This window comes from Aegilops tauschii, chromosome 4, assembly GCF_002575655.3.
Source record: "Aegilops tauschii subsp. strangulata cultivar AL8/78 chromosome 4, Aet v6.0, whole genome shotgun sequence".
Taxonomy (NCBI): Eukaryota; Viridiplantae; Streptophyta; class Magnoliopsida; order Poales; family Poaceae; genus Aegilops; species Aegilops tauschii.
Genome location: NC_053038.3, coordinates 103,714,045 through 103,730,893, shown reverse-complemented (window position 1 = coordinate 103,730,893; position 16,849 = coordinate 103,714,045). Strand labels below are relative to the sequence as shown.

Here is a 16,849-nt window from a genome sequence, read left to right as displayed (position 1 = left end):
TCCATTGATGAACTGGAGCTAGTTCTGTGTCACCCTATGTTATAACTGTTGCATGAGGAATCGCATCCGACATAATTATCCATCACTGATCCAATGCCTACGAGCTTTTCACATATTGATCTTTGCTTAGTTACTTTACTGTTGCCACTGTCACAATCACTACAAAACTGCTACTGTTACTTTTGCCACCGTTACCGTTACTTCCATACTACTTTGCTATTAAATATTTTGTTGCAGCTATTAAGTTATCCAGGTGTGGTTGAATTGATAACTCAACTGCTAATACTTGAGAATATTCTTTGGCTCCCCTTGCGTCGAATCAATAAATTTGGGTTGAATACTCTACCCTCGAAAACTGTTGCGATCCCCTATACTTGTGGGTTATCACGTCGCAGGTGGAGCCGAGCCTCCCCACCACGAGCGCCTCCCCATGAGTGGAAGGAGTGCCCTGCCGCCGAAGTCCACCGAGTGGGCTTAGCCCGGCAGCATCCCCCGGCGACGGCGGGGCAGGGGAAGGGACGAGGAGGGGGTTCCGGCGGCGGCGAGCTGGATGTCCACTCGAGCCATCAGATAGGCGACGCGGGGGGGGGGGGCAAGTTTATACTTTGTAGGAGTGTGACATTTTTTTATCTCCTTTAGGTGCTGATTAGAGGAGTAAACTGGAAATTTTACGCCTCTAAAGGCATCTCCAACGCCGGGTGCTTGAAGAGGCGGCGCAAGGATTCCTTTCCTATTGAATTCCTCGTCGATCGGCGGTTGAGGCCATCAAATCTCAGCGCCGGGTGCTGCGTCGACGCAAAGAGAGGCATCAGGCGCTCCGCTCCTTTCTCTACTACATGCGGTGCATCGCCAGTTTAAATTAGCATTCAATTAGCACCGACTGTTAGCACTTCGCGTTGCAAGACATGGGTTCTTAGATATTTTTTAATTTAACACTATTTTTCTTCTTGTCTATAAGCCCCTAGGCAAGCGCCGGGCATTATACATGCCCTAAATGAATTTAGAGGACCGACTAGAGATGCTCAAGGTGGTTACACAAGCACGAGAGCTCCCTTGTAACATTTTTTCGTTTACGGGCTTTCAGGCAATTCATGCAGGAGTAGGTTCCTTGGTGTCTCCGTTCGGAGTCTCTACCTTTAGGCTGATACATAAAACTTGGACAACGCTAACGCTCACATGTGTGGTGGGAGCTAAACCCGCCCACACGCCCTATAACACACAGACTACGTCATATCACCACATGCATGCATGTGGAATCTTTTTGGATTTTCTGTTTTTAAAATGTTTTATCTCTTAAATGAAAAATCCAATTGAAGATCCGTTTTCACCATTAAATCCCTCGCGGCGAGATCTTCGAAACTAAATCTCATATCAATATATTTCGACGAAATTTTTTTTGGTTAAAAGTTGCCGTGTCTATTGCCATGATGTTTACACTGAAGTTGCCATGATATGTTTCAGCTATTTTCTTCTACATTTAAAAGTAAATTTTGACATATTATAAAACGGGGAATTAAGAAACTAGACTTGCCATGCACCATAAACTAAAATTGCCATGATACATGCACTTAAAATTGCCATGGTTCATACAAAAGAATATTTTCATGGTCAAAGTACTGGAATTACCATCATCAAAAAACTAAAATTGCCATGATCTACAACTAAAATTGCCATATGTCAACTTTAGTTTAAACACTATGGCAACTACAGTGTAAACATCAGGGCAACTTCTGGGCAAGAAAAAATTCATCGAAACATATCAACATGGGGTTTAATTTTGAAGATCTCGTCGAGACAGATTTAATGGTGAAAACGGATTTTTAATTTGCTTTTTTAATTAGGAGATAAAACATTTTTAAGCTAAAAACCAAAAAGATTTATGCTGATGTCATATGGTCATACGTGGCAAAATGAATAGTGACGGAGGCGTGTGGGCGATGTACAAACGCCCACACATGTGGGCGTTAGTTTTTCCGTAAAACTTCACTAATGACGGCTCGCAAGAAAAAATATGTGATGTTGCCAGATTATTGACCACAAAAAGGGAAAATGGTATGTGCTGCGATTTTTATTCTGTCAAGTCACGCGATTAATCTTCATTTTTTCTTAGAACAAGGTATAGACCCATGCACTCATATATATATACGCTCATGTACTCATTCTTATGAACATACCCACAGACTTTACCCATATGAGCACCTTCGAGAGATTGAGCCGGCATAATCTTGAGATTGATGAAGTCACCACAGACGCCTTATAGTCGACGGAAACATCTCCTTCCACTAAACGCGCATCGCCAGAAATCCTGAAATAAATTCAGAAAAAATGAGAGCACCAAACTTGAACCCCGATGAGCTGCGGACCGTTGTCCTCGTAATCATCCAATCACAAATTGGTCCGCACGAGGTTAATCAATTATTGATCAGACCAAACACTTGTTAGAAGTTCGTAAAAAATAAAAATAAAAACACTTGTTAGAAAGAACAATCGCAACTACCCTGACCATAATACACTTGTAGGATACAGTTTCAGACGAACTGTAGTAGCGCAAACATCCATCTACTACTCCAGAACGTAATTGCGCATGCTACTCCATCCGCAAGTTGGTGCGTCCCTGTTATGGGAAACGGACAAACAGTACTCCATCCGTATCACTCTTATATTTCTTTAGAACACTTATACTCCCTCCGTTCCAAAATAGACGACTCAAGAGGATGAGTTATCTATTTTGAAACGGGTGGAGTATTTCTTTATAAAGGGAAGTAGGTCTCAATAAGTCACTACAAAAGGACAATGTCCATATCCTAAGGGATAGACTCGCCAAACGTTACTCCATATTCCCCTCCCACAGGCATGTAAGTAGGGTAGATGCATGCCCGATACAACACGCAAAGACAAAAGAGTAGTAGTAGTAGTAAAAAGGGATGGCCCGCCCCGGAGTATCTGCCCATTCTTCAGGCGCATGCGCAACCAAGTCAAAAACCGTCCGAGCTTTCGTCATGCAGCAACAACCAAACGGACAATCAATGTCCATGTCACCCAAGAATGCAACTTCCGTGTTCCACACCACCACCAAAGGACATGATGATATTAATCGAGTTAGGCAGCCGCAGAGTGGCCACTGGCAACTAGTGAGCCACTTGCAAGCTATGGCTGCTCACTTTTCGCACACACGCCCAGATTTGGTCTTGCCTTTGTCAACCAAGCTGATCCTCCAAATGGACGCATGCAGACCAAGCAGTGACTTACTGGATAAGATGCACCAAAGCAGATAATGCCCACACCACTTGCCCCTGCAGCAATTCCTCTCCCCTGGTTTCACTCCAGCTCTGCATCCATTACCGTTTGCAGGGTATGACAGTAACAGCCATGCTTCACACGGACTACTATCTAAGATTCAGTGTTCAACCAAGCATGCGCGAAAAGAAATAAAAATATGGTCAGCAACCAACAATTGACTCCGGGTAAGCTGATGATCTCACTGGTCACTCAAGAGGATGAACATGCACAGCGCCGCAAGTGCGCAACGAGATAACCCGACCATTGCATTGCATTGCATTGAATCCACCAAAAAATGCACCAAACAAGCGTATCAGGCGAGAAACCTAACACGGATGCATAAGGCGCACAATGTTAACAGGTGAGTGCTTACTAAATAAGACGGCTATGTTTCGTTTTTCGCATAAGGGAATACAGTCCGGTCCGACGCCGATGTCTCCTCAACTCCCTAGACTGGAAGGAGGGAGCCTTGCTTCACCCATAACTTCTATGCTGTCCCTTTTCTTATCAAACGACCAGACTGATTGGGCATTTGGATTCGTTGGAAATAAACCAGCATGCCCTCCAGTTGGCGGCGAACGGATTGGACTAGCTCCCTGGGGTCCATTCGGCACCAGCTGCTCCCTGCATTAATCATAACAAGCCATGAGTTCCAACTCTAAGAAGTAATAAAATACACAACAAAAACTCCGGGATAAATTAACATGTATATATCTCTGGGTAACATGCCAACACTCGGCAACTTTAACGGAAAAAATGAAGAACATCAGTGGTACTAAGTCTGTTACTCATTGCCAAGACCAACATTTTAAACATCAAATACAACTTGTAAATTCCAATATGCAGCATCTTATGAAATTGCAGCACGGCCAACCATAACACAGGATGGGAACAAACTGCCGTAAAACTAAAAAGTGAATAGTAAGGATTTATGAGGTCATATTTTCAATTCATAGAAAACCACACTACTTGTAGTACAAGCTAACAAGTCCCAAGTGCAATATAGGGCACTCATAAATAATGCTTTTGTAGATCAAATTATCTAGCTTGCACCTCTGCAATCCACATTCAAGAATGCAGAAGTTACTGTAGACTAAGCCCGTTTAAATGCAAGGTCCGACTAGTCCATGAGACTTAGGGTATGTTTGGTTGGTGCCAAAAGATTGCCGTGCCGTTTTTTTTTTCAGTCTATAATTATTTGGAACTTGGTTGCCAAAATGAACACACCAACCTTTCTCACAGATTCCTACCAAACAGTGGCAAAGTGAGGGTGCAAGAATCCTTGGCCAAAAAATTGACAAATATGTGTTAGGGCTACATTGGGAACCAGCCAAACATAAGTAGTTTCAAGATATTCTCTAAGTAATAGAATGCATACAAGATGAAAAGATGAACATCATCTATTGCAAAGAACACAAAGGATGCACGACCGGATCCTCTTGTATATTCCTGCTGCACCTAGAGAATGTCATGCCCTACACAAAGTGAATAAATCTTCCAATAGAATGGTTCCAGCTAGAGAAAAGACACCATAGAAAATAAACCCTCTTATACTAGCTTCAATACCAACCACTGAAAAAAATAGCACGCTATAGCGTGTAGAGAACCGTCTTGCTAAATAAATCAGTGTACAATGTCTCGCTAATAGCACACTAATAGCGTATAAGGGGCGGGGCTATTTTGTATAGCGCGCTATTCTTGATACCAACGCAGTGTTTTTGAGTTTTTGAACTGTTCTGGACTTGGTTCCCACAAGGAAGCAATCAGTGACCCCCAATTATCAGTTTCACCTACCCAGCAGCCTTGCCACCCTGACCTCCAGATCAGAAAACCAGCAACGGTACTACCAGCAATTTTCAACAGAAGGAAAACAGCGAATGAACAAAATTATGGCTCATCTCTGGTCCCAACATTTAGAAAGAAACTAGTTTAACATGAAGAATAACTACAGGTTGTGAAAGAAAACTACAGGTCTAGAAGCTAGTTTCTGGATATGCATGCGAGATCTGGAGGGATGCAAGCTGACAGCGAGATAGAAACCATTTGCTAGGTAGGGATCGCATGCATGACGGCCAATGCCAGCATCAGGCATACATAACAACCAATGGGATGCATATGTTATCATTTTGGAGTTGATGGTTGATTGGGTGGCTCTGGCATGGAACTAAGGGTTTCCAGCATGGGGTTTATGAGTGTTTCAGCGGCTCCATGCGCGCTTGCCCGCTCCAGTTCATTTCTCCTGCCAACATTGGCCAAATCATTGGCAATGATAATCTCGGCTAAAATTTTGGCTAGCCAAATTTTGGTAGGGTGAACTTGGGCTCAAAGCAAACATACCCTTTGTTTGATAAGTTTCTGCCAGTTGGACAGCCCTTACCAAGGACTCCATCTTGAACCAAATCAAATGTCAACGGTAAGAATGTGCACATTTTGGTGTATCCTGGCAGCACCTCCACGACTTGATTTTTCTGACAAAGGCACGTCCAATCCATGCAAGCCAGGAAACAAAACTAGCTATCACCTTCAAATATGGCTCATCCAAATGAAGGCTCAAAATATATGAAGGTAGCCAATCGCCACTAATGACTACTATCATTTGTAAGAATCCTATACATCTAGAATTTTGAAAGCTTAATTTATGCGATTAATTTCTTGAAGGTCACACAATCAATCCACAAATAACATATATAAGCAATGATATATCCCCACTAAGACGATGGTTATGCCAGATGGATTCATCTTGATCTTTGGGGTGTAACGAATTTCATTTATTTGACCTAGAGTCCGGTATCAAATATTAGGCCTCCTTTGGTTTAGAAGAATTTTGTAGGAAATCTGAAGGATAGGAATTTTGTAGGAAAAATTCCTTTGGAGCCCTTTGGTTTGTAGGAATGGATTCCTATTCCTATGTAGGATAGGAACCAATCCTTCACATTTCAAAGGAAAAAAAACATTAGCCTAGACTAAATGGAAAAATTCCTATCTTATGAATCAAGTGCCATCTCTTTCCCTATAGGAATTGAGATACGTGTCATCTCACTTCCTATGGTTTTCCTATTCTTATGATATTCCTATCCTATGAACCAAAGGAGGCATTAACATGTTCCAACATCTAAACTGAGCATATGTTCAAGTACTTTATTAAACTTAAGATTATGGCATCCTTACCAGAGGCAGACCGGTAAAGTAAAACTAACGACATAACAAATATATAGTTAAAAAATGCTAGCAACCAGAGTTTTAAAACCATCAGTACGCCGCCATTATATCGTCATCCAGTTCCAGATTTGCGCAGTGCCTCCTCTCCCCCCCCCCCCCCCCCAACTCCCTTCTTCTACCCGCATTCCTGCACTGTTTCTCTTCTCTGTTCTGAACTTATGTACATGCTATATTGGTGGCTGGTGTTCTGCTTGATTTGGTACATGGACTAGTGGCTGCCTGGCTGGTGCTATGCTTAATTCTATCTTGCTTGTTGCTCAATACTTATCATGAATATGAGTCCTACATGCACACCAACGAGGTATGTACAACTCAATTAGTGATTTAATTTGTTGTCACACAAAGTTAGGCCATGTCTATGAAGTAGTGATTTAATTTGGTATCAGAGCTAGGTTGGTCTATGTTGTCACCTCGCCATACGCCATAAGCGTTATAAAGGGGGAAGGGGGGGGGGGGGGGGGGGGGTCGCTATAAAACGCATTAAAAATTGTGTAGCAACAAAACAGGACAGTTTTAGCTTCAAGTAAGCTCTTCTGCCCACCACAAATTACAGATAAGCCACAGAATGCACAAGCTGGAATTGAGAAGTCAAAGTGCACTAAATTCGTTGCATTAACACAACACCATGTATGATGACTTCATGGTAGTTAGGCACATCATATCCTCTAAAACAATATACTTGTATTTCATGCTGTAGACTAAACTGACTTAAGTCCCCACTGCCTACACTGAAAGTGGCACAGGAAGAAAGTTTCTACAAATAAATGGAAACAATGACTATTCCCCTATCTGCCATTTGTGGTTCACTTCAAAGTTCAAACCAATCCTTGACATGTAAACAATACATACAGTTTCAAGGTTCACTTGCCATTCTTGCTACCTGGTTGTTCCAGATGCCAGTTGACAATATAGAAATAAGGAACTACTCCTCCGTTCCATAATATAAGAGCGTTTTTTACACTAGTGTAGTGTCAGAAACGCCCTTATATTATGGGACAGAGGGAGTATATTTCTGAAGTTAAAATGGTATGACGATTCGTCACATATTCAGAAAAACTAAATTGCATGCAATGAAGCATATTTGATTATTTCTCATACACAAGACTAACACAAATTTTTCACTGAAGTGTAAAAGATTATTGGTGCTTCTAGTGGTTCAGAGACAAAAGGACCAATCACATACCCCAAGAGTCACATATGTTTCACAAACAACAAGATGACTCTCACTCCAGCACAGAATATTGCAGAAATGCAAGCAATCGGTTGTACTGCATACCAATCAAAGGACATTACCTAAAAAATTCTCTTGGTTATCTTTCATAAACTATTAAAAGCTGTCTATAAAGTGTAAGCTTCAATGGTTATAAGCACACACATTGCATGTACATATATGTGAATTCAAGTAAGAGTATCATATGATATTTTTCAGCCCATTGATGCTTACATGCATTGATACACAAAGTTATACACAGTAGTGAATAAGACAATCTGAATCACATATTCAGAATTGTAGCCACATACAAAATGATAATTGACGACATCAGGTGATTATTCTTTTGCAACACATGGCCCGAGTTTTAAGCTCAAGTTAAGAATATCAAACAATTGGTAAAGATACAAAACCTGACCGCTGCAGAAAATGTAGAAGATCTAAAAACAATGTCAGAGGACTTACTTGGACCAAGAATGACAAGGATCAGGTGGTCCAAAGGGGTGCGCACGGGCTGTTTTGTTTGGAGATCCAAAACCCAAGTCGTTGTGTATAGCATTTTCTGACATGTCGTGTGAAAGGAACAGACTATCTGTATCAAGAGGCAACTGCTGGAAGGGTGATTTCTGCCGCCATAAATCGTTGTCATTCAGACCAGCACTGAGGGGGCTTCTTGTTCCACCATTCAAATGATTGATGCCATGGTTGAATTGATTTGTGTTTGGTAGAAGCCATTGTCCCTGAGGACCTCGCAGGCCTAAACTGTCCTGTACCAGCGGCGTGCTCCACATTTGCCATGTGCCTTGCTCATTGTTAGCCTCAGCTGACATTGAACCATTATGCCCTTTTGCAGTTGAGAAATGTGAGGGTCTAATAGGATTTCGTTCAACAGTCCGTGATCTTGATAGAGGAGACTCAATTGGTGAAGGCATGGGGTTCCTAACATGTGGTTGCTTGGTGACATCATTCAAGGTGAATCTGCTATCCCAGTCTGGAGGGAAGTTGTCTAGGGACTCTGAAACTGGACCAAGCAATGCGATGGCATCTGGATCATAGCATGGGTCCTCAAATTGCTCAGGTTCTTCCAGTAATGCTGCTTCTGAAACTTTACCGAAGGGCGAGTGTCCCGCTGGAAAATGAGATAGCGGCATATTGGCAGATGCTCCATTCACTGGCGGAAACCCTGCAGAGTGCATGGATTGGCTTAACTTCGGCGTGCTGTCCAGAGGAGGATACTGAGCAAGAAAATTTTGAGCGCTGCTTATCTGTGCACCATTTGGGGCAGGCTGCATGTTCTTCTCACGAGCTGAAGCAGTAACATCGGGGCAAGGGGAAACTGCAGCTGAGCGACTAAACAACTGATGCCATGACTTTTTAAGGCCTGTAGGATGTGCCTGCATATTTGGACTAACCTACACAAAGCAGAACACAAATAATTAAACGTAAGATGGTCAATTGGGTGAAAACAACATACGTTATTTGTTCAGATGAAAACAGTACATAGCGATGCTCTTTTTACTTACAGGTCGACTAAGATTAGTCAATGAATTTCTAGTTTCTCCGGCTGTGGCAGATTTGACCATTGCTGGTGTTGCTGCAGGTTGGGTATCTCTTTTAATACTCTGGTCAGTTGCAGTAACGAGCGGTTTAGTCACCTTGTTAGCTTGATGAACAGGTGCCTGAGCACTTCTACCAAAAAAGGAGCCACCACCAAAACCTCTGGAAGAAGATAATAAACCTCCAGTCATACGACCAAAGTACTTCGTCTTGCTCTGTGCTATCTTACTACCCTGACTGTTAGCTTCAAAGTTATTGGGCTTATATCCATCTGTCCCAACTCTTGCTGCGTCCCGCCTGTCTGTCTCATTCCTTCTATCAAAGTCGCGCTTCCTCTCACCTTCTCTGCTTACTCTTCTCTCAACATCCTCGCAGTCTGAATTGCTCTTGCTTGATCCCTTGTCTTCCTTCCTCCTCCTCTCCTGCCGCCTCCGTTCTGCCTCCTTCCTAGCATCCTTCTCCCCGACGGGGGTAGCGCCTTTGGATCGCTCCTCAGCCTCTGCTTTCTCATCCCTCAGCCTTCTCCGCTCCTCCACTAGCTTTGCCATCTCTTCTCGCTGCTTCCTTTCCTCCTCCTCCAGCATTTCCCTCTCCAACCTCGCCAACCTCTTCTCCTCAGCCTTCCTTTTCGCCTTGTCCACTCTGCTCTCCTCAGCCTTGCCTCCATTGTCCCCTGCTTTTGTCAACATTCTGCCATCCCGGCCCAATCCACCGCTGTCCACTGATGACCCAAACCTAAACACTTTCTTCCAGAACCATGCCATACTCGTGCAAAAGCACGAGAACAGCCGCCATGAGAAGCCTGAGTACGAGTTATCAGCGGAACACTGCAGGTCAAGCCAGTAACCTGGGTCACCGACTGCATTAGCCCAATCCTGACTGCAAGGCCACCCAGCCGGGACCTTCCCCGCAGGGCCAAGGTCAAGCACGGGCCGCTTGGATACGTGGCCACAGTATGAGCACATGAACTTGCCGCCGCCAGGGTTCTGGTCCCTGTAGGGATTGTTGCAGTTGCGGCAACGGCGTGTGGCGGTCTTGCGGAGCTTCTGAAGCTCGAGCGCATGGGCACGGCGCTCCTCCCGGAGGCGCGCCGAGCGGCGGGCACGCCAGATGGAGAGGCGCGGGAGGAGAATCTCGTACCAGAAGAGGGTGAGGAGGAGGACGGAGACGCAGGCGAGGCGCGGGGAGGTGACCTCGAAGCGGTAGGCGGCGGGCAGGAGCTGGGAGAGCGCCCAGAGGAGGATGAGCGGGAGGACGAGCCACGGCAGCATGGTGGCGACGCGGCGCGACCACCGTTGCACGGCGCACAGTATACACATTATCCGACCGCCGCCGCTGCCGAGGCCCTAACCCGGAGGTCGATCGCCAGCGCCTTCCTCCGAATCTCACGCCCTACCTGGCGACGATAGCGGGCGGCTTGCTTGCTTGCTGGGTGGGCGACGCGATGCGATGCGGCGGCTTTGAGGGCGGAAAGGGGAAAGGGGGAGGAAACCCTGGGATGGAAGAGAGGGAGCGGGCGGAGAGGAAAGGAAAGGCGGCTCCTTTCTCGCGGATGCGAGATGCGGGGCAGGGTATCGGCGTCGCCCTAGGAGAGATTGGGAATGGAGGAGGGGTGGAGGAGCTCGAGGCGCGCGGTGGTCATGGCGAAAACCCTAGGTTTGCTCTCGGATTGGGTAATTTCGTTCGATCTTTTTTTTCTCTTCCTCTAGCCTCTTTGGTTTGGTCGGCGTGGGGAGAAGGGAAAACCACGTAAAGCGTCATTTTTGCCTCTTTTTCTCTAGTCATTTTTGGATTGCTCTTATGTTACCTTATCTGTTTTACAATAAAATAAAATGGTACCAGATAGTGACATTTTTCTACCTCCGAACGATGTATAATTGCTTTTATATGAGGGAGTAGCCGCCGGTCCATAATTACTTTTGTGTGAGAGATGGAAGGACCGGTCCATAATTACTGTTGCATGAAAGGAGAAGTCACTGGTCTACCTTACGATGGACGATAAATGTTTAGATTTATTTGATTAATTTTGCTTGGGTAACAACTCATTAATTGAAGTTGGAAATATTTACTCTTCCACATGCAAGTTTGAAAATAGATAACACATTTAGTGTCTATTTGATTTCAATGATTCTCAAAAGATTTTTGAAGAATTCTAATTATTATAGAAGATTGCTATACGGGTTCTGCAAACGGTAATATTTTTTCTCGGGGATTCATTTATATTCACAAGTTTTATAGGAAATTTTTCATCTACTTCAAATTAGCAAGTTTTTATGTGCACAGCCCTGCAGTATTAAAGGTCATGTGACACTTCAATCATGTATTTTACTATTCCTACTTTAGTAGGACCAAATCAAAAACTCAAAGGTGTCCTTGAGATATACTGTCACTGCAGTAATTATTATTCCTCTCTTACAAAAAAAAATATTTTTATTCGTATAACTAGCATCACATTTTTAGCATTTTCTAAAAAATGTCATCAACTCGAGACCACAATACCCATGTATTCTTGAGTGTTCTTTGAATCGACATAAGTGCCCAACAATATACTGGTGGATTAATCTTACTAGAGCATCTATATAGTTTTGCAGTAAACGTCTATGTAGTCCTAATTGATATGTTTTATGAAGCCTGCAATGCAGAAATTTTGTGAAACTATATTGAGTCGAACAATCATGTGTACCTTACACAACTTTGGCGGATGCTCTTCTTTTTTTGGAAAACCATACTTCCTTTCATTCCAAATTAGTTGAAGTTCTAAATTTGACATATGTTAACCTTTTCAAATTTGACCTGGTTAATTTGAAAATATGGTAAAATGTACAATATCAAGTATACATAGTATGGAAGTACATTCCATGAGAATTTAGAACATGTTTGGTAGCCTGCATAGTTTTTATCCCCTTGCAAGTGTGACTCAACTAGGACATGTTGAGCGAATGCAGGCTCAAAACCATGTTGTGCACATGGTTTGGTAGCCTACATTGCGCCAGTGATCAGATTATGCCTGGTGTTTGGTGGGCTGCATTTGTGCTTCAAGGGTGAATAGATACAAACCACAACTGTTTGGTTGTGTAGGCGTAGGTGGCCTTACCACCCAATTGGACTACACTTCACAGCAACACAACACATATCATCAAGCATGAACACAATTAACAAGCAACTAAATAGTTCCTACTCATTACAACGCAACTAAACAGTTCACGGTGCATCACATAACATAAGTTTAACACAACATGGGCATCCCATGCCCCTCCACAACACAGGGTGTTGATCCCTGGGCAAAATATACAGTCTGATAGCAAAAGAGGCAAAGTTCAGACGATCTAGCTAGACGGGGGGGAGGATGAGCGATGTTACCCAGGCAGCAGTGCTTGGTGCACCTAACCTTAAAGATGGTGGAGGTGTCGGCGCTGTAGATCTACACCTTGAAGCTCAGGCCTGTCAACCTCAGTCAAGCATGTCACTGGAGATAATCTTGTGCTTCTGGCAGAAGTAGTCCCAGACTCTCCCCAACACCATCTGCTCGTGGAAGATCTGGACCTGGACCCAGAACTCACACCATTTGGTTGCACTGAGAGCCTAACGATGCGAGGATGCTTTAGGACGATACACTCCTTCATCACAGGTCAGAAGGGCTCGTGGATGATGAGCATAGCAATGTCCTCGACGTCCTTGATGGGCATGTAGGACCTGAGTGGCTCCCGTGCCCCCTCCTCGTGGCCAATCCTAACGGCTTGCTCATTGTCGCTAGCTGATGGCTCGAGCATTTGTGATATTTTTCGAGTGATTCTTATTTGTATTTCATCGGATCGTTGCCACTTCCCGATTATTTCTAACGCTAATCCTTCAAAAAGAGAAGAAACCTGTTTTCCATTGTTTGGCAGGAAATATCATTTATGGAAGGAAACCCGGGAGGATAACTGCCAATCAAGTCAAATGGAGCAACTTCCATGTGGAGAGCCAAGTCACCAAGTGCACCAGAGCAAAAGACGACCTTCCATACGATCACCAATGCTCGTATGAGCACTTGTATGAGGTGCCAGCAGCTCCACCATGTCTATACAAGACACTTTCGTGAAGGGGTCGGGGGAGAAAGAACCCTAGCCGCCGCCACCTCCAAAACAGAAGAGGAGGAGATCTGAAGAACCTTTGGAGATCTTCTTAGTTTTGGTCCTTTCATCTCCATCATCATGTCATCCTTCACCATAGTAAGAGAAATTCCAAGTTGTGAGAACAATTTGTAACTCTATTCATTCTCATCTGGAGATCAAGACTATTTGAATTATCCATTTCATTTTATTGTGGATCTTCACAATATTATTGATATGGTTTTCATGAGTTTATTCTTTGGTGTGATTGGTTTTTCTCTTATGATGTGTGAGTAATTCCCCCTAGGCGTGGGAGATGTAGGTGAGTGGTAAGATTCATTTGTACATGATATATATACTTGTATTTGCAGTCTTATGATCTGTCTAGTAAGTTGTTATACCGTGGTAACCCTATGTGTGTTGTCCAATTTGATGGGGAACGAAGCATGGAAAACAAAAAAATCCTACAAACATCCAAGATCTATCTATGGAGATGCATAACAACGAGAGGGAGAGGTGTCTACATACCCTTGCAGACCAAAAGCGTTAACGATCTAGAGATTGTGGTTGACGTAGTCGTACTCGCGTAGCGATCCAATCCGATCCAAGCACCGCACGTGCGGCACCTCCGAGTTTTAGCACACGTCCGGCTCGGTGTCGTATCCTCCTTCTTGATCCAGCAAGAGAGGGAGAATGGGTAGAAGAGATCTGAACCAACACGATGCCGTGGTGGTGGTAATGGCAGCGGAACACCGGTAGGGCTTTGCCAAACGCTGACGGATCAAGGTGGAGGCTTATTGGGAGAGAAAGGAGGCTCGGGTTTGGTGTGTCCAGCCCTTGCGCCCCCTCCCCACTATATATAGTGGTGTGGGAGGGCTGGGGGCGCAACCCTAGCCCCTCCTCCAAGGAGGGGAGGCGTTCAAGGGGGAGGAGTGCCTCCAAGCCAAGTGAAGGGCCCTCCCACTTAGGGTTTCCCTATCCCTATGCGCATGGGCCAAGTAGGGGCTGGTGCACCTCGCACAATAAGGCCAGGGAGCCCCCCTAGAGACACAATTGTAAAAACTTCCTACTATTTATTATCTGCATCTCTAATTAAGTGTCTGACTAATTAAGTAATTGCATTAAGGGCTTGATTTTATAATTGAATTGTCGCAAAAAATCCCTAGTGCCTCAACACACGAGTATTAATTGCATGCGTAATGAATTATCTCTCTAATTAATTGCATTAGTGGCTTGATTTCCAAATTAATATGGTGTTTGGTTTCCAAATCTTTTCTGTTTTTTGTTTTCTTTTTGCGTGAGGCAAGGGAGGTAGGTTTTCTCGTGCATGTATGGAGACGGGAGCAGATGGGCTTTTCCGTAAGAGGGATCAATGGTTTAATAGTAAAGATACAATTGAGAAAACTTTCTACTATTAATTATCTGCATCCCTAATTATGTGTCTGACTAATTAATTAATTGCATTAATGGCTCGCTTTCATAATTGATTTGGTGCAAAAAATCCTACTTAAACGGACTTAATTAATTACACGCATATTTAATTTTCTGACTAATATATTGATTTCCAAATTGATTTTGTGCTTGGTGTCCAAATCGTTTTGTAGTAATGAATGAGTGATAATTTTCATAATTAATGTGATCCTCTCATTTAAGGCTTGGTAATACTTTCCATAACTAATTTGATACTCATGTCCAAAGAATGATATTCTTCATAATTAACATGATCGTTTCGTTTAACACTCAATGATACTTTTTATAAACATGATCCTCTTATCCACAAATTAATACTCTCCATAATTAAAGTGATCCTACTGTTGAACGCTCAATAATATTTTTCATAATTAACTTGATCCACTCATCCAAATAATGATACTTTCATAATTAATGTGTTCCTTTCGTCCAAATAATGATACTCTTCATATTTAATGTGATACTTCTGTCCAACGCTCGATTCGAATTAAATAGACTTATTAAGTGTCTAACTAATTAACACAGATAATTGAAGGAAATATGCCCTAGAGGCAATAATAAAGTTATTATTTATTTCCTTATATCATGATAAATTTTTATTATTCATGCTAAAATTGTATTAACCGGAAACATAATACTTGTGTGAATATATAGACAAAACAGAGTGTCACTAGTATGCCTCTACTTGACTAGCTTGTTGATCAAAGATGGTTATGTTTCCTAGCCATTGACATGAGTTGTCATTTGATTAACGGGATCACATCATTAGAAGAATGATGTGATTGACTTGACCCATTCCATTAGCTTAGCACTCGATCGTTTAGTATATTGCTATTGCTTTCTTCATGACTTATACATGTTCCTATGACTATGAGATTATGCAACTCCCGTTTACCAGAGGAACACTTTGTGTGCTACCAAACGTCACAACGTAACTGAGTGATAATAAAGGTGCTCTACAGGTGTCTCCGAAGGTACTTGTTGGGTTGGCGTATTTCGAGATTAGGATTTGTCACTCCGATTGTCGGAGAGGTATCTCTGGGCCCACTCGGTAATGCACATCACTTAAGCCTTGCAAGCATTGCAACTAATGAGTTAGTTGCGGGATGATGTATTATGGAACGAATAAAGAGACTTGCCGGTAACGAGATTGAACTAGGTATTGAGATACCGACGATCGAATCTCGGGCAAGTAACATACCGATGACAAAGGGAACAACGCATGTTGCTATGCGGTTTGATCGATAAAGATCTTTGTAGAATATGTGGGAGCCAATATGAGCATCCAGGTTCCGCTATTGGTTATTGACCAGAGACGTGTCTCGGTCATGTCTACATAGTTCTCGAACCCGTAGGGTCCGCACGCTTAAAGTTTCGAAGACGGTTATATTAGGAGTTTATGAGTTTTGATGTACCGAAGGTTGTTCGGAGTCCCGGATGTGATCACGTACATGACGAGGAGTCTCGATTTGGTCGAGACATGAAGATTGATATATTGGACGACTATATTCGGACACCGGAATGGTTCCGGGGGTTATCGGATATATACCGGAGTACCGGGGGGTTACCGGAACCCCCCCGGAGGTTATTGGGCCTCATGGGCCCAATTGGTGGAAGAGGAGAGGAGGCCAAGGGGCAGCCGCGCGCCCCTCCCCCCCAAGTCCGAATTGGACAAGGAGGGGGGGCGCCCCCTTTCCTTTCCCCCTCTCTCTCCTTCCTTCTCCACTCCTAATCCAACAAGGAAAAGGGAGGGAGTCCTACTCCCGGTGGGAGTAGGACTCCTCCTGGCCGGCCGCCTCTGCCCCCCGTGCTCCTTTATATACGGGGCAAAGGGGGCACCCTAGAGACACAACAATTGATTTGATCTTTTAGCCGTGTGCGGTGCCCCCCTCCACCATATTCCACCTCGATAATACTGTAGTGGTGCTTAGGCGAAGCCCTGCGTCAGTAGAACATCATCATCGTCACCACGCCGTCGTGCTGACGAAACTCTCCCTCAACACTCGGCTGGATCGGAGTTCGA

The 16,849-nt window shown here is 43.7% G+C and overlaps 1 protein-coding gene across 2 annotated transcripts; it reads right to left on the bottom strand.

The window, feature by feature from the left end:
• Positions 1-3,532: 3,532 nt before the first annotated feature.
• LOC109737053 (uncharacterized) lies at positions 3,533-11,035 on the bottom strand. Of its 2 annotated transcripts, XM_020296279.4 has the most exons (4): positions 9,232-10,995; positions 8,982-9,120; positions 8,174-8,891; positions 3,533-3,903 (listed from the first exon to the last, which is right to left on the bottom strand). In XM_020296279.4, the coding sequence occupies exons 1-4, from the start codon at positions 10,582-10,584 to the stop codon at positions 3,720-3,722; spliced, it is 2,394 nt and encodes a 797-aa protein (XP_020151868.1). In that variant the 5' UTR covers positions 10,585-10,995; the 3' UTR covers positions 3,533-3,719. The 2 variants fall into 2 exon arrangements, with proteins under 2 accessions (XP_020151868.1, XP_020151867.1); XM_020296278.4 differs by having other exon boundaries at positions 8,174-9,120; positions 9,232-11,035.
• Positions 11,036-16,849: the final 5,814 nt, after the last annotated feature.

Bases quoted from the DNA above. Each gene is read 5' to 3' on its own strand.
- LOC109737053 (XM_020296278.4), bottom strand. From the start codon at position 10,584: ATGTGTATACTGTGCGCCGTGCAACGGTGGTCGCGCCGCGTCGCCACC. The intron at 9,121-9,231 runs GTAAGTAAAAAG...TGCTTTGTGTAG, and splicing joins TGACTAATCTTAGTCGACCT to GTTAGTCCAAATATGCAGGC. The intron at 3,904-8,173 runs GTAAGTCCTCTG...TGATTAATGCAG, and splicing joins CCTTGTCATTCTTGGTCCAA to GGAGCAGCTGGTGCCGAATG.